Source organism: Saccostrea cucullata, unplaced genomic scaffold, assembly GCF_032062105.1.
Source record: "Saccostrea cucullata isolate Sc308-1 unplaced genomic scaffold, CSIRO_AGI_Scuc_v1 ctg4570, whole genome shotgun sequence".
Lineage (NCBI taxonomy): Eukaryota > Metazoa > Mollusca > Bivalvia > Ostreida > Ostreidae > Saccostrea > Saccostrea cuccullata.
The window spans coordinates 148,660-173,053 of NW_026922232.1; the positions used below are offsets into that span (position 1 = coordinate 148,660).

Sequence of the window (24,394 nt, forward strand, 5' to 3'; positions counted from 1 at the left end):
GCAGTTCATCCTGGATTCCATGCCACGAAACCGAGCAAGGCAAATATCTGAGCAAGGCAAAAGCCCCGTTATTGTATTAGGCAGATTGTTGTTAAAATCAGAATTAATTGAAATATAAACAAACCAGTGATCCTTTTCATAAAACGATATTGATTAAGATAAAGATTCCCAATTTATCACGAGTATCTTCATTGAAAAAGATCAATATAGCCCTTATTTTTCTATAACATTAAAAATCTTTGTTAATAATATTTGAAAGGAAAAGAAATACTATTTTGTATCAGAGTGATAAGAAATTTTGAAATTGAAGCTTAGTCATAGAAAGGACACCGATAACTTTATTTAAATATATATCTACCCTTTTTGGTGCTATAGAAAATAGCTGTTGATTTCTGCGCTGTTGTTTTCGATGTTGTTTCTCTTTGTATCTTTGTTGATCGGGTTGAAATTTCTATGAATGTTGTTCGTGTAATGATTTTTGTTTCTTCTCTGGGTGTCATTGTTGTTAGTTCAGGTGGTTTTGTTGTTCCTGTAGTAGGTTTTTGGGTTTTTGTGATAGATAGTGTTGCTTGTCTGGTAGTCTTTATTGATGGAGGTCGACTGACTGAAATAAAAAAAAATCAGTTTGAAAATCACAAGGAAAATACATTTAACTTTACTTAGTCAAGAAATTACAATTAATTTCTATTATTTTACTTTACCTGTCCATGCTAGACTAAACCCTTTCGCTGTGTCTCGCATATCAGAGACGAAATTGATTCTTATAAATCAACCATTCACAGTCAAAGAAAAAGGGCCTCTCTTACCACATCTGTTCATCGCGTCTAAACAGCACGGATCTATTTCTGTTATCTAATAAACGAACATCAGATTCATGAACAACCTGTTATGTTTTGGTAAAGTTCGTTTACATATAAAATTAATAATATGAAAAATATAGATAGTTGTGTCCATAATAATTTTGTATCCGTTGAAATTAAGAAAATATATATTTCTACCCCGGTAATTCTGTTTTATATTATTTCATGGACTTTTGATCTTGAATACTGTTCGTTATCTCAATATGTTTCATCAATATCGTTCACTGAATGCAAGCAAACAAGATTTGCAATATGTGTGTAAGTTACAAACATAAAATTTGAAGACAAAATCAAATCAATTACAAGATACATGCAACATAAATATAAAAAAGATTTTGGTTTAGTGCCTGTCTCATAAAATCGCAGATAAAAAAAACTGCTTCAACTTTATTTCGACATCATCAGAATAAACATAATTAAAAATGGATTAATAAAATGAAAAACAAAAAAAGGAGAAAGTTTTTTTGAAGTAATTTTTACTTATGATTGTTTATCAAAGTTTGCATACAGTTGCCGTACGTTCAAAAAATCATCTGGAATGGAACCTATGTAGTTATACGGAGTCTTCTAAAGACAACCATACACAAGACAAGTCACTTTTTCAGCCAACATAATCAGAGAATGTGACAACGAATAACCCCACAAGACCGCCCTAAAAGTTAACAAAACACATACAAAATGACAGTCAGACAATATGACATATAACATTAGCTCGATAAGATTTTTATTGATATTCATATTTTAAGGTAATACATGTACCATGTATGTGTGCTGAAACAATTGATTACTTCCTTTTTAAAGTTATTGTGTTGAAAAAGTGTGTATCGATTTCACGCAAAGTAAAATATAATTATCCGGGAGATTCTAATTACAACTACAACTCGAAAAAGGTCACCACAATGGTAACAGACCGCAAAGTACCCAACCGTATCAGGACAGCTATCATTTACATGTAAAAATTCGTAAATGAAAATCCGTCTTTCTTAACAACTAGTATTCGGTAAAATTTTATGTGTTGCTGTTATCAAAATTACAAATTTTTATGAACTGTCAGTTGTCTAACATCATACATGCATGCTGAGATGCTTTTAATAAAACAAATTGTACTGATAACAGATAGTTTATTGCCTTCTCATGTGGATGTATATTGCAATAAATTGAAATCAGTTGTGATTTTCTCGATATGTGGACATACATGTAGATATGACTCTATGGCTCTATTTTAAATAATTAATTTTGTGAACGGTAGTCTGAGGATGCCCACTCCTCCATGGCACCTGATCTCACATCAGAGGTCACTGTTTGCTTTGTTCCTATTTTGTATTGTGTTATGGACTTTTGATTTTGAATATTGTTTGTTATCTCCATATGTTTCATTTTATAATTGAACATCAGATGCCAATGATAATCCTTAGACATGATTGCAACTTATTGTTTTCATTTCAGCAGGTTTTTGTTCTGGAAGGGAATTCTCTTCAGCGCTACTTAAAATAAAATAAAAAAAAAAACTTAAAAATCATTTAGTTGTCGTAAAATGTCATATGAAGTCGTCTGCATTAAGCAATGATTGGAACGGTGTTTCCTCCCAAAAAAAGTTGACGCATTTGTCGCGGGTAGTAATCTCCTTTGGGCAGAGGTACCGTTTAACGTCGCACTTACGGCTGGATGTGCCTGAGTGTTGAGTATAATTCTATTGTGTGATAGAAAGCTTTAATTTTATACTTGTAAAAGGTATTTCAACTTTCACAGAAAGACGTTTACTAGAAAGGAGAATAGACACAATGATTTTCGAACAGCTCTTTTATGTAAATTCTGAATTTTAATGATTGTAATTTATATGATCTTCAATTAACAATCAAACAAACACGTATATTAATATTGAGCAAAATTCTTGATTTAAGTAAATAATTAGTATTCCACTTTTTTATGTTATTATTTTCTCCTGGGATTTTTTGTAAGTTCTGCATCCAGATCCTAATGACAACCTATATAAAATCATACTTATTAATGATATTTCTGGATATTAAGATGAGAATTATATAAAAACTTTTTTCCTTCTCAAGTTATATGTGCACGACCCAAATCAACACGGAAAAATATAAAGCAAGGATATTTTCAGGAAGTAATTGAACTCATACTATTTAGATTTGAAGGGAAATTTATAAGCAATGGATTCACACAATACAACGCTCAACCTAATTGAATAAATCTTTATACAAAACTGTTAACTAGATGCTGGTTTAATTTGATTAGAAATAACTAGAAACACACTTAGAATTAGTTTCTCTTACAAAATGATGAATGTGTTGTTAAATCTTTCCCCATGCAACAATGTGGGCCCTTTCATTTACAAAAGGTAAAAGTAAAAAAAAATGTCCAAACATATAATTATCCTAAGCACCAAACGGAATATAGTTGGGTCATAGGTGAGTAATAGGGGTTTTAATGTTTAACGTGGGACGGATGGCTGCAAAAAGGTAAAAAGTTGAACTCAGTCATAAGTCATAGAAGTCATAGAAAGTTAACAATGTCTTATACTATTAAATAAATGTATGATTTACATTACTTACAATCAAAATAGATGAAAAAAATATTTACCAATACAGGAATTCATTTTTGTTTGTATCAACTGTCCTTAATTCTAAACTTCCATTTTTAAAGCGAGATATGCTATAAACAAACAATATGATTAAACATGAATATCAGAAGTCTAGTTCAATTCGTCGATAAAATAACCTTGTCAGCAAATTCGATCTATCATTAAATCAGATGCTGACTGACGTTTTTATATTGTTTTGCCATTATTTACACACCTAATTTGTTGCAAACGTGATACCACGGTTAAAGCATCAGCTGTATAGTCCTGGACTTAGGATTTGATCCTTACGTCGAGGGTTCGAATCCCACTGTCAGACGTGGAGACCAATCCTTCGGACGAGACCAAGTAAATGGAGGCCCCTGTCGCAGTAGTGCTGACTCGAAAAAAGATCCATCCCTGCTCAATGGCCATGTAAGTGCGTAGTATAGGACAAAGTTTGCAGCTCTCCACCGGCAAGTGTTGGTGTCTCAACATGAATGAAAAAATCTCGAGAAAGACGTTAACAAAACAACAAATCAACACACTAAATTGTAGACAGAGTTTTCTGTTATTTTCTGACCTTGACAAGGAACCCACGCCTAATGTGACCGGTCGGAATATGGGTGCTCTCGTGTTTAAGAGGTCCGTGTTTGCCTTGTCTCAAAATTTGAGATTAATGGACTTTTGAACTCTAATGCTCTTCGTATAACGTTATTGACGTTATAAATGTCATATACGTTATTGAATGTTTATGATGTTGTGATGTCCCGGACTAATGTCTCGCAAAGTATTTGCCCGAAGTCTTCATTTTGAGAAAAGGTTGATTATTGCTTGATATTTTATCATTTTTTTAATTATTGTTGTTGTTGTACGCATTGTACTTTTATTGATAATAATATTATTTATGCATGCATATGTAATTTTCAATTCCTGTGATTAAAATATAATGATTGTAGTATATTTTATGTATATGTCAGGTTTCGGAGCTAGGACGTTATGTTATGCATAGTCTCAGGTTTTGGGGTTTTGCGTTGATTAGTCGTTAGCTAACAAGATTTGTACACACCATTTTTTGTAAGAAAAACATACCCTCCGCCAACCCGTACAACCGTCCCTTAGGTTTACTATGGGATGTATTTAATAATGTTTTTGTCTTGTGGCCTATTGTTGTGTTGCCACCTTATTTTTCAGTTTAAACGTCTGATATATTTGTGTTTTTTGAGTATTGTCATGATGTTCTTTTAATTGTTGGGAGATCCAATAGAAGGTGTAGAAACAAATTGTAGAAAGTCACAGGATCTCCCAAATTTCATGTGTTTCATTTGTGTCATTGATAAATGACATATTTACAGCAATACTCATTCTTGGTTTTTCATTCAATCTGAAAAATAACAGAGCTGCGGGAAACTTGGTTTTAAATTTGCACTATTATCATATGGAAGGCATAAATGAATTTTATAAATTGGTATTAATCTCTCATAATTTGTTAGTTTAATATCCGAATTAACTTTTCAGATTTCACAGTTTTAAATGTATGTTGATGCTCAATTTTCTCATTCGAATAGTCGCCCGCGTGGACCAGTGGTTAGAGCGTCTGCTCTAGAGTCGCAAAGTAAGGAATCAATCCTTACGTCGCAGGTTCGAATCCCACTGTGGGACGTGGGGACCAGTCCTTCGGATGGGACCGTATAAACCGGCACGAAAAAGATTCCTCACTGCTCAATGGCCCTGAGTGCCGAGTTTAGGATAAAATTTGCAGATCACCACCGGCAAGTGGTGGCGTCTCCATATGAGAGAAAAATTCTCGAGAGGGACGTTTAACGATATACAATCAATCAATCAATCTCAGTCGAATAGTTGTGTATTTTAAACTCCCATATAGAATGATCAGACAGATTTATGAAACTGATGGAGACAACGAAAAAAAAAAAGAAAGCCAAATCAAATATACGAAGGTTGTTCGAAAAGTTCGTGGACGGTGACAATCTTTGTTATATTACTCACTAGAAATTTAAAATCAACACAATATTATATGTAAATATATTTGTTTTGTTAATGTGTGAAGGTTCATTCCATTCGTTTTAACAGAAATCAATTTACTTCATTTTAAAATCAACATGCTTTGTACCCGCGGGGCACACTTAACGGCAAAAAAAAAACCCCCAAAAAAAACGTCAAAACATAGCGTCAAGAATTTCTAAAAATACTATCCCTATACATTTCACACAGTATAAACCAGTGCCCTTTCGTTAAATCCTTTTTCTAATTATTATTTATTTTTTAGGAATTGTTCTCGCTGTGTAATTCGTTTTTGTCGTTTTCATTGAGGACTATCTATCTTCTCAAGTTAATTTCTTTGCAACAAAGCAAAATAAAAAGTCATAATTTGGTAAACAAATTCATGTAACAATTATTAATTTAAATTTCTTGGTCATTTTCTCCATTTTACATAGAATATGACTACAGGCATTATTTAGTGCATTGTCTGTAACTTACTAAATTTTGACCTGCTCCACGATCCGATTTTTGCATTTTTAAAATACTAAATCGGAATATTTTGGATAAAAAAATTAATTTTAATCATTTGAATTTATTGTTAAAATATTTCTACCAAATTTATGTAACATATGACGTCATCTAAAAAATATATGACAGTTGTCCACGAACTTTTCGAACAACCCACGTGAAATGAAAGGCATATCTATTTACTTGTATAAAATATATCATTCAAAATTCAAACACAATCTTCAAATAATTGTTTAATCAATTTATTTGTCAGTAGCTTGACTGGAGTGTAAAAAAAACCCTCTGAGTTCATCATTTCAAGGATCAAATAAAATGGCGCTTAAGACGCTATGTGCAACGATAGTTAAATGAAACTTCATTATAAAGGAATAATATATGAATTAAACAAATAAAATAGAATATCCTAGGGGAAAAAATCTACGATAATATATGGGTATTAATACATGGATTAACGATGCCCTGTCTAATTATTTCTGCCCTAGGGATTTTGATAATTTTTTGATAATTAATTTTTACTGTTATATTTATTGTTTTAAGATTAAAAAATCGAATGTTCACCACTCCGATTTCCTAGGGGGTCATCTCAAAAGTTGTCAAATTTTACTATTGGATCGTATGGGAATTTTTTTTAAAAAGCGTCAAATTATCACATTTTTCCGTATTTTTTGGTATTGCTGCCCTAGGGATTTCTATTTCATTCTAGTATATGAAAGTTATAGTAAAAAGTCACCAAATTGTGAAATAAAAAAAATAATTCACCATCTACGTTGGTTTAGGAATTAATTATTAAGTTCATTTTTCTTCAAAGCCCAATAGCTCTAAATTTGCCATATTATGGTATTAATAAATATCAGTGCAGATGAAGTATCGGCGCTTATCATTTTTCCCGTAAAAATAGCAATGTTTAGATTGCTAGTAAATTTCTTTGGATGATCTGTCATCAGTTTTTATGTTAAGTTCCATGGACGTCTTGAACATACAAGCGAGTCATGCGTTATTTTTCAGCGTCATGCATTGCTTACAAATTCCGAAAATTGTGACGTCGCTAGAGCCATTTCAGCGATTTTTCCTAATTGTTGTCGAAAAATCACATTTTCATACCAGTAGAGTTTACAAATAATGTTAATTTTCTATGTAAATAAAAATATTTGGCAAAGATGTTATGTCGCACAATTTTCTGTATGAAATTAAAAAGCTGTGCAAAGTCGTGCGCACTCGAATTAGACTCGGCCTCGTTAAATAACATCAACATAAACAGGAATGGGTTCAACATAATCAATTGAAGACTCCTCAATGGTTGTGACTTTTCCTTCCTTCTGTGAAAACATTCCTTTGACTTTAAGGTAATGTTCACTTTCTTGAATTGATGTTTCAATGGCACTTGTGTATATGTGCGGAGATTCTCGTCGTTGCTGGCTGAAAAAGATTTTGATTTAACTTTATTATTTTAAGAAACTTCTCAACTGGATACATGTAGGGTTAGTGTGTAAATATTACAAGTCCTATCAATAATGAAAAAAATAGTTGCATTTAATTGAAATGTTTGTAATATCTTTGGATCTATTTTTCATCCAGTAAAATAATTGTGTTTCAATTCAAAATTAGAAAGCTTTTTTTTTAAATTTAAAACATATATTATGAACTATACCATGTATACATCTTATTGAACAATTTATGCATAATTACCTTTTCTCCACTACTCACATCGTTGTCTTTAATTTCAATCCAAGTAAAACTATGGTAATGAGGAACAGTCCATTCAATGTTAATTGAAGAACGAAAATGTAGCCATCTGAAAGTTAGCATTAATATAAATCAGAAAATTTATCCATGTGTATGTCAGCATAATTCTAAAAGCTTCAAATTTCTGTTTGAACGTGCAGGTTATTACAGTAGAGGGAATTAAAAAAATTTCAATGCACATTTTTAAAGCAACTCAATATTAAGTAAACCTGTTTGGTTTTTTGTTTTGATTGCTATTTATATAAAAAGATATCGATCTGCCACCATAGCAAGGACTTTGCTTTCAGCAAAGCCTGTCTAAAATGGATTCGCGAAGAATGAAAAAAAAAATGGACAAGGGAATAAGGGTAATTTGGAGAGTTTGAGTGCAAGTGCTTCACTATAAGTAAGTTATTATAAGTAGTGAAATATGAAAAAGGGGAGAGCAGCAGAGAAATACAAGTATATTAAGTTTAAGAAAAACGCTACGATTGTTTTAATTTAATTCAATTTTATTTTATTTTTTTTTGTGATCTGCACCAGCCTGGTGGCTGAACTCCATGGGTTTCAGACATCGATCAAGGATTCGGAATATGGATCGAATGTTTCTCTGAATCCTTATGTATAGTATAGTTCCAGTTCTTTTTATCGCATAAATTTCAACATATGAAAATCATTTTTTTCTGTGTATAATGGCGACAAAATAATTATAATTTCGGATCTTCTTAGGTCTTCCTAAAGCAGAACTCTGTTTTGTATGTAGGTACCATTTGAGACTCTGGTAGAACATATGCTATCATTTTACAGATATCACTCGATTTATAAAAAGCTTTTCACGTAGTTTGATCGATGCGTATTCAGATAGTTCTTGTATCAAAATATATTTTCAATTTACACGAGAGCAAATTCAAAGCAAAGATTTAATAACTCTTGGAATTTTTTTTTCAAATCTGTGATAATTTTGGGAGATGAAGTGGTTTTAATCGTTAATGGGAAAGGATTATACATAATTATACGATGAGCAATAGTTTTATCAACTTAAAGGAATTGAAGATTTACTAAAACAAATGAATGTAAGCTAAATGTATGTCAGTTCTCTGATCGGGTAATAAAATCTCTTTCACTAATATTCAAATGTTGCAGTTCCGTATACAATCTTTAAAATTAACTTTTTTATCCTTTATATCACAATTCATTAAACATTCAATAACATTTTAAAAACAATGTGAATATACCCGGTAGAATGACAATTATGCACATTATCTTTTGCTTTCGATGATTTATGTTATAATTAACATAATTTCATTGAAATTAAAATATACATATTCTTACTCAACTAAAAGAATGGAAACTTCTAAAACAAATGAATGTAAGCTTTATGATAATTGCAGTCATATGCTGTATCAAAATGAAACAAAAAGGAAACAAATGATTTGAAAAATAAATCCTTTTGCGTTGTTAATATTTCAAATTCAAAATATCAACAGCAACAACAAGAACAAAAAAAAAAAAAACAAAACAAAACAAAAACAAAAACAAACAAAAAAACAAGAGATACACATTAATATCAAGTATTTCATATTGCTATCTAAACTCCAGGAAATTTAATGTTCATTTTAAAAGCTAACCCCATTTTGTTATCTAACTAATATGTTTTACGGTGTGAACGTCGGGGCGTGCGCAATTCTACAACAAAGAACACTTGAAAAATTAATCAGTCACTTCAAACATCAAGCTGCACGAGACATCTCGACCAGCTGTGACGTCAAAAGACGTCACTGAGCTCGTCCGAACTTACGGAGACAGACGAGCGTCTGATTGAAACTAGGGGCCTATATAACTAGTGCAATATGATCGAAAAACATCGCAGAGTTATTTTTTTTGTTTCTTTGAAGGATTTTACAAACAGAAAGCCTTTTATGCTTTACGTTATTATTTATTCGCGCAAAGGACATTTGGTAAAAATAGGAATTCTGGGAATGTTACACAGAGAAATTTGCCTGACGTATGTAAAGATTTCATTTTGAATTTTCTCTGTTCTTACATGGTAGTCTATTGAGCTCGCTTCGCAAGCGTTGCTTAGCGACGCTGGCTGCGCTCGCTAAAAAGAAAACATCATTTCTTATAAACCTATTTACCTTGTGATGTCAGCATGTTGTCAGAAAATCTTTGACCTTTCTTAAGGATTCGGGGTTAAATATCATACTCAATATCTCTGCACTTAAGATTTTCATGTTCTCAGCATTTTTATTGAATTTCGGCAACGGATTAAACTTGACATTTTGATATTTGACAATGTACTGCCAGTTAACAACGTTTATTTCCATTCTTATGTCGATACGATATATTCCATTGAGTTTTGTAATGTTTTCGTGCAAACGTTTATGATAAACAGAACCGAGCAGTTTGTTTATCATTGATGATGCTGAACTCTGACTACTTTTGACATCAATTGCTTTAATCTTTAACTCTATCGCTCACTTGCCAAATGTTTATACTTTCCCAGGATATTTTGTATCTTTGTTTATCCATGTAATCTATGCATGAATAGATTTGCATCCAAAGCGAAATCATGTGAAACTAGCAACATTACATTGGCCTCGAGGATATAAAATTTTTACATAGTGTTTGAGCGGTTGTTAATATTTTGACCGAGAAATATCAATAATGGCTACTAGATTTCCCCCATTTCCGAAGTTTGATTTTTCAGATCAAAGTTCAATAGGACAGCGTTTGAAAAATGGATCCAGCGATTTGAAAATTTCATCCTTGCTATGGGAATTACCAGGAATGATCGCAAAAAGGCAATGCTCTTACACTATGGAGAAGATGATGTTTACAACATCTTCGACACTCTTGATGACACAGGTGGGCCAAATGATTATGATGCAGCAAAGACAAAACTGACAGAGCCCTTCAACCAAAAGAAAAACCTTGAATTCCAAATATACTAATTTAGACAGGCTAAACAACAATCAGGTGAAATGGATTCCTATCATACAAGACTGCAACAATTGGCAGAAAACTGTGAGTTCGAAGATGTAGATAGGGAAATAAAATCAAAAATTATTCAAGGATGTGAGTCAAGTCGTCTTAGACGCAAAGCGCTGCGTAAACCTGACTTAACTCTCCAACAAATTCTAGATTCAGCGAAAGATCACTTTATGAAGTCGAAAAATCCAAGCCTCCTTAAATATACAAATTTAGACAAGCTAAAAAACGATCAGGTGAAATAATGGACATCATAAATGCTGTGGCAAACAGGAAAATGAATTCGTGTAAGCAAAGAAAACAAAGGGAATCAACAAATAAGTGTCGCAATTGTGGAAAGCAATGGCCACATAAAAATAGACCGTGCCCAGCAAAGGACAAAGCGTGTATCAAATGCAAGAAAATCGGACATTTTGCAAAGCAGTATAAGTCTAAGCCAGGAAACAGGAATCAACAAATAAGTGTCGCAATTGTGGAAAGGAAAGCCCACACAGGACAAACGTGTATCAAAGAAGAAAATTGGATATTTTGCAAACAATTTGGATAAGAAATTTACACACACCCAAACCAAAGAATATGCTTTTGGATTACAACTTAATGCAGCAACATCGATATCCTTTGCCCGAGAATAGTGTTGTTTCATTTCCAATGTCATTTTCTTTCCAACTTAATGCAACAAAGTCTTTGCCTATTGCAAATGTCGAAATAAATGGGATGAAAGTTGACATGCTGGTGGATTCCGAAGCAATTGTTACTGTCATCGATGAGTCGACGTTTGAAAGAGTAAGTCGCAAGAAACCAATTAAGTTGTCAAAATCAAATGCTAAAGTTCATGCTAACGGAACTAAAGCAGCGTTACCGATAATAGGTAAATTTCGAGCTGAAATAGAATCTAAGTTCAGGATTATCGACATTGAAATTCTTGAAGTGAAGAGTGCGAGTGGATGTTTACTTAGCTGCGCTGACGCACAAAAGCATGGACTTATTTCGATTACAATGAATGCTGTAGAACAAAATTGAAATACTGACCAATCTGTTATATTAGCAAGGTTTGCTGATCGATTTGAGGGGAGAGGAAAACTGAAAGACTTTAAAGTGAAACTTCACATTGACGAAACAGTAAAGCTCGTTACGCAACCACATCGCAGAATTCAGTTTCATTGACGAAAGAAATTAGAACGAGAGCTAAAGATATGGAAGAAATGGACGTCATAGAAAAAGTTGATGGACCGACTCCGTGGGTGTCACCAATTTTAGTAGCTCCAAAACCTAAATTCCTGACCAAGTGAGAGTTTGTATTGACATGAGAAGAGCTAACAGAGCTATACTGAGAGAACGCCATGTCATGCCTACAATCGATGAACTTGTTATTGATTTGAATTGAGCTAAGATATTCTAAAAATGGACATAAACAAAGGCTATCACCAACTTGAGTTAGTTCCAGAATCGAGATATATCACAACATTTTCATCACATGCTGGACTGTTTCGCTACAAAAGGCTTTTTGGAGTAAATTTGGTAGCTGAAGTTTTCTAGGCAGACATACAACAAACTATTGAAGGCATGCCTGGAGCACGCAATATAAGTTATTATATTATTGTGTATGGCAAATCCCAGGAGGAACACGACAATTAGTTGCTCTTAAAACAGAAAAAAAAACCTTACGCTGAACAAAGATAGGTGTGTATTCTTTGGATTTATTTTCTCTGAAAATGGGATATCAGCTGACCCCAAGAACGTTGAAGCAATCCAGTTTCCTTGGCATTGCTAACTACTGTGCACGATTCATCAAGGACTTCGCCACAATATCACAACCTCTATGTGAACTGACCAAAAAGAATCAACAATGGAAATGGACTTGGGAAAAGAAACATGAACAGGCGATGCAGAATATTAAGGATGCATTAACCAGTAGTGCAGTAATATCCTATTTTGACCCTTCAAGACGCACAGAACTCATTGTCGACGCAAGTCCTATCGGACTAGGAGCTATCCTTACTCAAATTGATGGAAATGGCAACCTGAAAGTTATTTCCTATGGAAGTAAAACGCTTTCTCTAGTGGAAAAACGATACTATTAGACAGAACATGAAGCCCTTTCAATTGTCTGGAGTTGAGAACATTTTCACCTTTATCTTCTTGGAAACACATTTGAACTTGTAACTAGTCATAAGCCATTGGAATTAATATTTGGGAACCCAACATCAAAACCGCTTGCCAGAATTGAAAGATGGGCATTGAGACTATAGCCGTATGATTTCGCCATAAAATACAAACCTGGAAAGTGACTATATCTCACGTCACCCAATTCGTCAAGGAAATGAAAAATCGTTCTCTGTTGAAAGTTGCACCAATTTTGTAGTCCAGACAAATATCCCGAAATCAATGACTCTGGATGAAATTCAGAAGGCTTCTGACAACGATGTACTGATACCAGTATTCGAAATACAGTGAGGAGTGGATCATGGTCTGATTTCAAAAAATCAACCCGACCAGACTGGCAATCTGTATATAATTGAAGGATGAATTGACTGTTTCGGATTCTGTGATAGTTTACCGAAAGGACAAACTGTTTGTTCCACACTCACTCAGAAAACACATAATAAGTTTAGCACACGAAGGACATCAAGGTATCGTAGATACGAAGTCGTTGCTAAGGGAAAATGTTTGATTTCTGGGCATTGATAAACAAGTTGAATCGACATTAAAGGGTTGTTTACCTTGCCAAGTTACGACAGAAACAAAACATCTCGAGCCGTTTAAGATTCCACCTTTACCAAGTGGACCCTGGACGGAATTGTCAAAGGATTTTTGTAGACCATTTCCCTCGGGAGATTATCTCATGGTTATTATGAATGAGTACTCTAGATACCCAATAGTGCATTTTCTTAAGTCTACGTCAGCAAAAGCTGTTATTCCTAGGTTAGACAAACTATTTGCGGAGTTTGGAACACCAAAGGTTCTGAAAACTGACAACGGACCTCCGTTTAACGGAACAGAATTTCACTAGTATTCGGAATACTTAGGATTTTCTCACAGAAAAATTGCTCCTTTATGGCCTAAAGCAAATGCAGAATCCAAAAGTTTAATGAGAACAATTGAGAAAACAATCAAAGCAGCTAATGTGGAGCATAAAATTTTGAAAAAAGAAATTTTTACATTTCTAAGGAACTACAGAGCTACACCTCATTGTCGAACAAAGTATCTCCATTCGAAGCTTTATTCACCGGAAAATCAGGACCAAGATGGATGTAGAAGCTCTTAACGAAAACAGATGAGGGAAATACGAAATCCACACGGAAACGGAGGAAAATGATCTTAAAGCTAAATTAAATATGAAACAACATGCAATCACTATTCTCGGGTAAAGGAAATAGATTTTGGAGTAGGAGACAATGTTTTGGTATAACAATAAAAAAAATTAAACTGTAAACCCCATTTGATTCAAAACCACATGAAATTTTAAAGACTAAAAATACTATGTCCACCATCGGGAATAATGAGAAGACAATTATAAGAAACGCGTTGCACTTCAAAAAGTTAGAAGATAAGGCAGATCAGGATGAGGAACTCGAAGTTGACGTTGAAATACGTACCCGTGAAGACAGATAACTCTCCGTGTGAGTGACCCAGCCGTCCTCAGAAAGAAATCCGCGCGCCTAAAAGACTTATTGAAAAAAATGTAATTTAAAACACCATTACGCGTGTAAATTGTTACCATTAGTGAATAAGTGACAAGAACAGTGTATTAATAGAAATATTACCTGTGACTGTGTTTATATCTACTTAGAATTAGACAAAAGTGTTGTGTCTGTTTATCTTTATTTTGATTCCTATTTTAATTCATTTGGGATTTAATTCTATTTCAAACAAAAGGAGTGATGTAATGTTAAGTGCAAACGTTTATGATAAACAGAACCGAGCAATTTGTTTATATTTGCTGATACTGAACTCTGAATGCTTTAAACTTCAATTGCTTTGTAATCTTTAACTGTATCGCTCACCGGTCAAATGTTTCCCAGGATATCATATTAACTCTGCCATTTTGTATCTTTGTTTATCTATGTATGAAATAGTCATAGATTTGCATCCAAAGCGAAATCATGTGTTGTTCTTACTAGTAACATTACAAGTTTGAAAAAAGATACCACACAGTCTGACACACCAGTTTCGTATTTGAATATTTTACTACTTAAAGACCAAATAGTAATCTAACAACACAACTTTATGATAAACCTGATGACTTGAACTTTTTAATCTTCAACATCCCTTACTAATGCAGCAATAAACCTTCCTCACCTGATGCTCTACGTATGTACAATTTTTATAACGAGGTAAATTATTTATAACCAAGTTCACGAAACAAAAATATCAGCAGTTTCGTTTAAAGTCATCATTTTGTTCATTTGTCGATACATTGATCTTGTCAGCAAAGACATCAATCATTTCAAGAGTCAAATGCTGACTGACGTTAAATTTCTCGTACTGATTTTTAGTCCACTATATACACACTGAATTGTTGACGGATTTTTCATTCATTTCCCGATCATGATAAGGAACACACTTCGGGTGTGACTGTTCGACAGGAGATGCTCACTCTTTCATGACACCTATTACTTCATCTGCTCTGATGTTTTAGATTCCCGTGTATGCTCTGCTCCTGAACTGTATTCTTTAATGGACTTTGATCCGGATTACTCTTTATTATCTTCATTTATTTGACTGACAGATAATTTCGATTTCAGAATAGAAAACTTTCTTAAATATATTTTCATAATTGTATATTTTCATACTGCCTGTTTTCCCTCTCTATGAACCTGCATGCATTAGTTTCATTCATAGCACGATGAAAGCAACTTCTGCCATAATTCATCCTTTTCCTGTACTGGTCAGGTGCAGCACAAACTACCCCATTTACAGAACACATTTGAAAGTACATTTATATATATGATATATATAATAATTATATATATGATATATATAATAATCTATATAAAAATCAGTTTGTATAATTGCATAGTAAGAATTTTAAGAAATTAGACAGATCTCTATCTATTTCATATTTAAAGTAAAAAATCTTGTTAAAATGCATCATTTTCAAGATCAAATTGAAGTCTTTAAAAGAATTTACGTTAGAAAATCATTCTTTACTTAAAATCAATCGAAAAAAATTCTCTTTTCATAAATTAATATTGTTATTTGTTAATTTTCTCCGAGAGTGTAGATTATGATGACGCATTACAACTGCATTAAAACAAAAAGTTAAGGCGACACCTATTGTATCCAGAAAACTGTGTTTTAGAAGTAAATATTATTTTGTATGTGATTTATGCGAGATAAGGTGGGATAATAATGAGTTTGGTCTTCTGATTTTCTTCAGATATGACAACCACCCGTGCCCCTTTTTAGGCAGGATTTCCATTGATACTCTTGAAAACATCACAGAAATGCAAATTTAAGTAATATTCTATGATTTTTCGGTGAACATGGTCTTGTGAATAGCAAAAGCTTTTGAGGCATTCTTTCATGCATGCCCCACTTGAACGCTTCATGGAATATGCCAGCAAAGCATTGCTGAATAACGTTGTTTATTTCCTAAATATGTACCTGTATTCTGGATAGTCGTTGTTTTGTTGTTTGTTGGAATATGTCTATTTTCTAATTTTGTTGTCAGCTGATTCGTACTCCTTAAACTGGGATCGAATGTTTCGCTCTCTGGGGGTGTTTCCTTCATTATTGATATCTTTTTTGCCAGTACAGTCGGTGTTGTCTTCAGATTTATTTTCGTTGTTGCTGATAAAATATAATATATACATATCTAGGTAAGGCAAAAGTCCGCTGTTGTACTAGGCAGATCCTTGTCGTTTTATCTAAAGCAACCAACATTAAATGAAATGAAAATAAATCAGTGATCCTTTTCACAAAACTTTTATGATTAAGATAAAGAGTCCCTACATGTATCTCTTACGGATATCTTCGTTGAAATTGATTAAGGAAAACCTTACTTTTGTAATTCATCAAACAACATTGTAAAAAAATATATGAAAGGAAAATAATATATATTTATTGACTGAGTTCGTGGGCGGTATGCGTTTTGTCGGACCAAAGAACTAAACTGTCTGCCTGAGACATATAGGTCTAAGGCAGACAGTTTGCATTGGTTCGAGGTTCGACAAAACGCATTTTGCCCGAGAACTCAGTCAACAAATGTTTTGTTATACCTTTCATTTTATTTTTTACCAACATATATTTGTATTGTCTTCCGTAATGTAACTTCAGTGCCACCCATTCTGTGAAGTAAGCGGTTCAACATCTCATCGACCGGTCCAACATCTCACTCAGTGGCCCAACATCGATTTTCCAATGTCCGCTCAGCAAAACATTAGAAATGTTGGACTTCTTTTTTATAAATTTGTATAGGAATAAATTTTAAAGGGATAACAAATACTATTATGTAAGAGAGTGATAAGGAATTTTATTAATCTTAAGCTAAGTCATAAGATTTTTACGATAAAAAGGACATAAAACAATTTATTCAAGAAATGAATTTAATTTTTGAAGATTCATGAGTTTATGAACTACTACGTTTCACACCAGCACATTTCATGAAGAGCGTTAGCATGAAGTGTTATAATTCATATACCTGTTAAGTTTTAAAACTTATATCTTATATTTACATAACCTTTCTGATAATTTGCAACAAAATGTATGCCAATCAGCTGTTATTTTCAGAACACTTAGTTTGCAATATAGTCTTGACGTCAAGTGCGGTATTATGACGTAACAATAGAGATATTTAAAATGCTCATCCATTGAACGTAATGAGAAAATGAACAGTCTTCCTAATTGCAAAAAATTTTAAGGAAATTATTTGGAAATGTAGATATTAAGGTATAGATACCTTTTTTGGTGCTATAGAAAATAGCTGTTGATTTTTGTGCTGTTGTTCTCAATGTTGTTTCTCTTTGCATTTTTGTTGTTTGAGTTGTAGTGTCGATAAATATTGTTCTTGTAGTGAATTTGGTTTCTTTTCTGGGGGTAATTGTTGTTAGTTCAGGGGGTTTTGTTGTTCTTGTAGTAGACTTTTGTGTTGTTGTGGTGGATGGTGTTGCTTGTGTAGTAATCTTCATTGATGCTGGTCGACTGACTGAGATAGAAAATTAGTTATAAAATTAATAGGAAAATACTTTAAAGTTTATTAGTTAAGAAATTACAAGAAAGTTTTTTTTTTACTTTACCTATCCATGCTAGACTAAACCCTCTCGCTGTATGGCGTCCATCAGAGACAAAATTGATCCTTATCAATCTACCCCTCACAGTCAAAGGAAAAGGGCTGAACTGACCACATCTGTGTATAGGGGTGAAACAGCACGGATCTATTTCTGTTATCTTATAGATAGATATTAGTTTATTTAAAACCTGTTGTGTTTTTTAAAAGCACATGAACAAAAATATAACATATATTTATGCTATTAAAAAAATGTTTGTGTCAATGTTTTTTTTGTATTCATTATGATTAAGAAAAAAATATTTGTGAAAATTACTCAGTAAATTTTCGTTCATAAATTTATCACTGAGCGTGAAATTGATGCAGAAAGGTTGTAAAATGAATATTATAATAATTAAAATTTGAAAACAAAATGAATTCGATGAAAAGAAAAGAGAGATCTGTTTGATAAAATGAATTCATGGATAATTAACTGCAACAATTTTATTTCGACAGCAAAAGAATAATCAGATTTAAATAAAAAGAGTGGCTGTCAGGTAAGCTATTACTTATATGAACTTATATAGTGATTTCAAACTAGTTTATCGAAGGTTGCAAACAGATACCTTACCTCCAAGAAATCAGCGCAGCGGGAAAGGTAACTGTGATACTTATCAATATCAAATACATCAAAGGTAAAGTCGACAGTTGCTTTCTCATGTCCAGTATCCAGAGTCCATGTGTAGCTGACGTTGTTTGGATAGTTACCAGGGTAACCAGGAGAGGTCAAACTACCCCTGATACCAGATATGTTCTTTGATACAATAAGCTTATTGTATCCGCAACCTTCAATTTCAAAATTGATTATTTGAAGTAACATACCTTATCATATCAAGATCTTAGATAATTAATATATATATACAGCATGCTATCTATTTAAACTTACGTATTTGAAGCACTAACACAAAAAAGAAAGACACCTGCATATTGTTTTAGTTATAATAACAACTATTCCTCGTATACATGTACATTTAGCATTTACAAATATTGTTTTACAAGGACATTAAACAGGAATTGTATATTTATGCCACCTCCTGGTGCTTGTTTCTAATTTTTGACTAGGCTTTTTTTCATTTGATGTCAAATGATTAGGCTGTGAAAGTGATGTTTAATTGCTTCTCTTAAAATGTTAGCGAATAACGAATAGCATTTTTCATCATTCATGCAATATAATATTTCACTGTATGTTATCATTTGTGCTTTTACGACTTATCAATAAATTAAAAGATAAATAATAATGTTGAACACGTGATCAAATCTGGTGACCTTCAAATGGTTTCTCAGAAGATCTCAGTGAACATTTTAATCTTGTCATTTTGTCCTTATATATTTAGAGGAATATTGAGACGAGAAGAACCATGCTATAACAATAACTTTATAAAACATATAAAATGCAATTATTATAACAAAAATTAATTCTTATGGCTTATGTACATGTACGTACTTTTCTCAAAAGTACCTTTGTACAAAATGACTACATACATGTAAATTTGAGTTGATTTGTGTGTCTACAACATTTTTTTCTTTGTTTGGCTTTTTTCCGTTAATTTGTTAAAATCTGGTAAGTAACTTTTGTTGGCTGTGATTTTTCTTTCTTGAGTTGAACTTTTATTTTTCTGAGATTGACTCGCTCTGAAAGCTTTTTCGTCAATGACAATAATGTTTCCCTAGGAATAGAGCGACATGAATTTCATGTTCGTATATACTATGAAATCTGTTGATAGACTTGGTTAGAGAAATCAGAATGAAAGAAAAATCGTTTTGATTAAAGATACTATTTGAATTAGATTGAACCCTTCAGCTGCACCACTGTTAATCTACCGCTCATATTAAGAGGAAACGGGTCAAATGTACCACATCTGTGGAAAGCGGTATAATAACACGGAAATTTTTCTGCTTTCCGATAAAATAAAATTATTACACACAAAACAAACCCCATTATATTCATTCAAACATTAATATTCTTTTTTAAATATAAGTATTGCAGAGAAAGATATGTTTTGTTTCAAACATATTTTTTCATATATTTTGTCTGAGACTCTAGTTTTACTGGCTTGAACTTAAACCTGTCACAAAATCAGAGAGAGGAAGGACATATACTATTATACTTGAGAATATCACAACAGCGGAAATAGAAGAAAATGGGGGGGGATAGATTAAATAATTAAAATGAATAAAAAGAACAACACTTATGTGTATTTTAACTGTATACCAAGCTTATGATATAATGTAATGTCATTAGACGTGATGGGGAAAATGGCCTTTTTGAAAGGACGTAAATATAAATGAAAGAATAACATGTTGACTTTATATGATATCAATATGTTTTGTGACACGGAAATCCAAAGCACATTTTCCCCAAACTATTGCGGATATCGAATGAATTTTTAGAATATTTGTATTTCTGGTTGTATAGCATGGTATTGGATGAGATCCTGTGAAACATAAAAGTAGTAATTTTTTTTAATAAAATACTAATCCTTTCAAAACATATCAGAGTGACAGCTTCATCGGACATCAGGCATTCGATGTTTTTTTTATTATTGTTATTTATTTATAAACAGACAACTGAAAAAATATGCAGATAACAAACACTTATCAAACTCAATAGTCAATTGAAATAATACAAATTTAAGGCAGAACATTTATGGACACTAGACAGAAATATCAACATCCACTAAGGTTTTTCAACAAGTTTATAACAAGGTTATCAGTATTGATAATCTCTTTTAAACACTATTTATATTTTTAATTCAAGTCATGTTTTTATTCAAAAATTAAATTTTTCTTCCATAAAGTTTTCTTTTAAAACCAATTATGTTAACACGATTAATTAATTTAAAAAGATTTTTGGATGGGAGACCTTAAACCAGGTGTTTTATGATTATTGATTCCAATTTATCTAAAATATTGTAAAAGTTCTGGATATGTCGTATAAGGAAATGAATGCAGGAAATTGGTACTTTTATTATTTCAGCACTATACTATCTTCAAATGAAAAGCAAACATCCGCCACACTTGAATATTAAAACTTTTCCAATGGGAGGTATCAAAGTACATCTATACATCTGCTCTTTTCATCCTTTTTTATTGTTAATTTTATTGGGTTTCTAAAATTTGAATCTCATTTGAGAATTTTAAATGACAATTTGATAGTTTTTCGTAAATTATTTTCAAACTGTTGCTGTATCAGAAATGATAGATTTTTCTACCAAAAAGCCAATTTATATGAACATTTTGATGGAAACACCTCGAAAGTTGATAAAATTTTCGTTGATTTAAACTAGGTGAGGCATTTAGGTCGTTTACCGTTGTCTTTAAAGTCGTTAGGTACTTTTAGTGTATACTAAAGACCAGAAAATACGAAGGCAACAAAAGGGTGCAGAAATACTTTTTAGGACTTACATGTAGCAGTTATTATAATTTTACATCTACAGGAATGTATTTGACTGGTAATACATTTATTAACAATGTGTCTTTGTGAAACAATGATGTCCCCGTAGGTTAGCTAATATTGAAGGTTTTAAAGTGTCACAGATTTGACCACCAGAATTGGGGAAATATGGGAAAATAACCTACTTCGTCACTCTCTTGTGGCCCTCGTGTAAGGTTTGAAATTAAAGTTCTTAACTCCAAACCAACATGGTTTTAACTGTGTTAAAGATCAAAGCACGTGTGAAGTATGAAAGCCCTAGCACAAAATATTATGGTCAAGTTAAAGTGTGTTAATTTTTTGTGAAAGTGGGGAGAACTAGAAGGTCACAAGATCACATTTTAGTACCCAAAGAAAAGTCATGTCAAAGGAATTTATCCGTTTTAAACTTTTCTTTCATTATTATTATTATTTCTCTTGATAGTGTAAAATAATAATTAATTTTTAGCATTGTTTTGCATACAAATGAGGCTAAATACTACATTAATTATAAAAATAAAACACCCCGGAAAAATCAACATGTCTTGATTCTTTTTTTTTCTCTTTATTGTAGAATATTTTCTGCCATGGGGAATGACTTGACAACTCGACGCCATGTAATAACATGTGAGCATCAAAACTTGAAATATTTCTGCGTTGTGTGTGAGAAAGGCCTGTGCAATTATTGTAGATTAAGACACAGTATAGACATAAATACGGAGAGTCATAAAATTCTTAAATTGGAAGAGGAAGAGTGTTCTCATCTGGAAAAAGAATACTACTGCAATGTCTGCGACCGAGGTATCTGCTCTTTGTGTAAAGTCATACATGCCGTGGACAAACAACTCCATAATGTTATACGAATAGAAAGATCGTTGTGTACACATCCAGTTAAGGATTCTTATTGTAATACATGCGATCAGAGTTTGTGTGATGAATGTAGAGAGAGCCATGACAGAGAATATAACATAAACTCTCATTTTGTTATACGGCTTGAAGATTTGTTTAAATGTGCTCACCAGAACCAGAAATATTTCTGCAATACATGTGACCGAAAAATGTGTATCACGTGTAAAAAGAACCACGCTATTTGTCAATTCACTAGATCACATGACATAGTTCCATCTGAAGAAGAAAATCAGTCTTTTCAATGTAATCATGAAAGGAAAGATTATTTTTGTAGAACTTGTGACAAAGGATTGTGCATACCTTGTAAATTAGAGCATGTTGTTAACATAAACGCAGAACCTCATGAAGTTGTCCGGTGTGAAGACTTGTTTAAGTGCATTCATGGAGACATAGAGTTTTATTGCAAAACATGTGACCGGGGTCTCTGTAGCCATTGTTCAACCAAACATCTCAGGGGACACTTTACCTCATCCCATCGTGTTATAAAATTTAGAGATCTATATCAGTGTATTCATCAAAGAAAAGATTATTTCTGCAACAATTGTGACTTGTGTCTCTGTGAATCATGCAAAGATGAACACTTGGTAATGCAGAATACTAGAACCCATGATGTTATACGTTTAGACCTTGTGTTAAAGTGTTCCCATCAACATAAAGATTATTACTGTACAACCTGTGATCAAGGACTCTGTGTTCAGTGCAGAGCGGTTCATGTCGTAGATCTTGACACTAGACATCATGATGTCATCGTTCATCAAGAACATTTTGGAGAAAAAAACGAAGACGAAGTATGCAAGATACACCCAGGTTTTATATATGAAATGTGGTGCTTGTCGTGTAGTATTCCAGTTTGTTTGAAATGTAAAGGACACTGGACACACGATCTCCTCGAGACAGCCTTTAATTTGCTAAGACAACACTATGGGGAGAGGATAATTCATATCAGAAGTGGTGTGCTCCCAAATTGTGAGGCTATATTAGTAGGAAGAAATCCCATAATTAGTAGAGAGAAGGCTGTCTGTAAGAGGGATATTTTCTACATCTGCAAAGATATGATCATTAAGGCTGAAGCACTAAAGAATCAGATAGATATGGTGTTATCCGAAGTAATTATGCAGTGTTCACTTGGTAAATCACAGCAAAATACATCAATAAATAGTCCTTCTTTCCACAAAATGGAGAACAGTTGTGGACTTTTAATGAACAGACCAGTGCAATTCCTCCTAGTCTTCAAGAAACATAGTTTATTCAAATTCAAAAGCTTTTCAGAAAAAATCAAAGAAGTATCCTTTTCTGACAAAATCAGTCGAGGAGACGTTATTGGTTTATTGCTCGACATAAAAGTTCCAGGCTCTAAGAAAAGACAAATAGGAAACGAGCAGCTTTTTAAACTTAGTGAAACAGCTGTCTTACGGAAAATTTTCCCAGTTAAAGGTATTAGCCGTGGTTACCACATTTCCTGCCTTTCGTCAAATCAGCTTTGTGTCAGTGACAATAACAGTCTCGTTTTCATAAACTTCAAGTGTGAAATCTTACATCAGCTGAGCGATATAGAAAGTGGTAGGCAGGCTCATGCAGCAACCAAGATAGGTGATTTGATTTATATAGACAAGTTTTATAATATTAAAAAAGTATATTCAACAGATAACACAGTGAGTACATTACTTAAAACATCGGAACCATGGAGACCATGGTGCCTACACAGCTCACTTCTAACCGAAGACTTGTTACTTTTGATGAGGAAGCGGAATGAAGATGTCTGTGATTACACAAAAGCCAAAGTTACTCGGATGACGAGTACGGGAGACCACATCCAGACTATCCAATACCAGAGCAAAGGAAAGAAGCTGTACAGCCGACCTGTCTGTATAACTGAGAATAGTAATGGAGACATCGTTGTCTCTGATTACGACTACGGAGTGGTGGTGACAGATAAAGGCGGGCAATATCGATTCTCTTACACTGGTCCTCCCTCTGGATCACGACTATTACCACAAGGAATCTGCACGGACTCTCTCTCCAATATCCTTGTGTCTGATCGTCACACTTTCCAAATTCATCTGATTGACAAAGACGGCAACTATTGTTTTTTGCTGCAGACATCGAAACAAGGAGTAGAAACACCATGA

General features: G+C 33.0%; 2 protein-coding genes across 2 annotated transcripts in view; one reads left to right on the forward strand and one right to left on the reverse strand.

Moving 5' to 3' along the window:
• The window catches only part of LOC134261426 (uncharacterized), a 75,201-nt gene extending 52,172 nt beyond the window's left edge, over positions 1-23,029 (reverse strand). The window contains exons 1-6 of the mRNA XM_062743869.1: positions 22,939-23,029; positions 18,516-18,730; positions 17,916-18,096; positions 17,579-17,824; positions 16,285-16,470; positions 7,669-7,756 (exon numbers count right to left, since the gene is read on the reverse strand). Coding sequence (XP_062599853.1) covers positions 7,669-7,756; positions 16,285-16,470; positions 17,579-17,824; positions 17,916-18,096; positions 18,516-18,730; positions 22,939-23,029 — 1,007 coding nt within the window. The remainder of the gene's footprint in view (positions 1-7,668; positions 7,757-16,284; positions 16,471-17,578; positions 17,825-17,915; positions 18,097-18,515; positions 18,731-22,938) is intronic.
• Positions 23,030-23,440: 411 nt separating this feature from the next.
• Positions 23,441-24,394, forward strand: LOC134261427 (uncharacterized). The gene has a single exon (XM_062743870.1). The coding sequence runs from the start codon at positions 23,441-23,443 to the stop codon at positions 24,392-24,394; it is 954 nt and encodes a 317-aa protein (XP_062599854.1).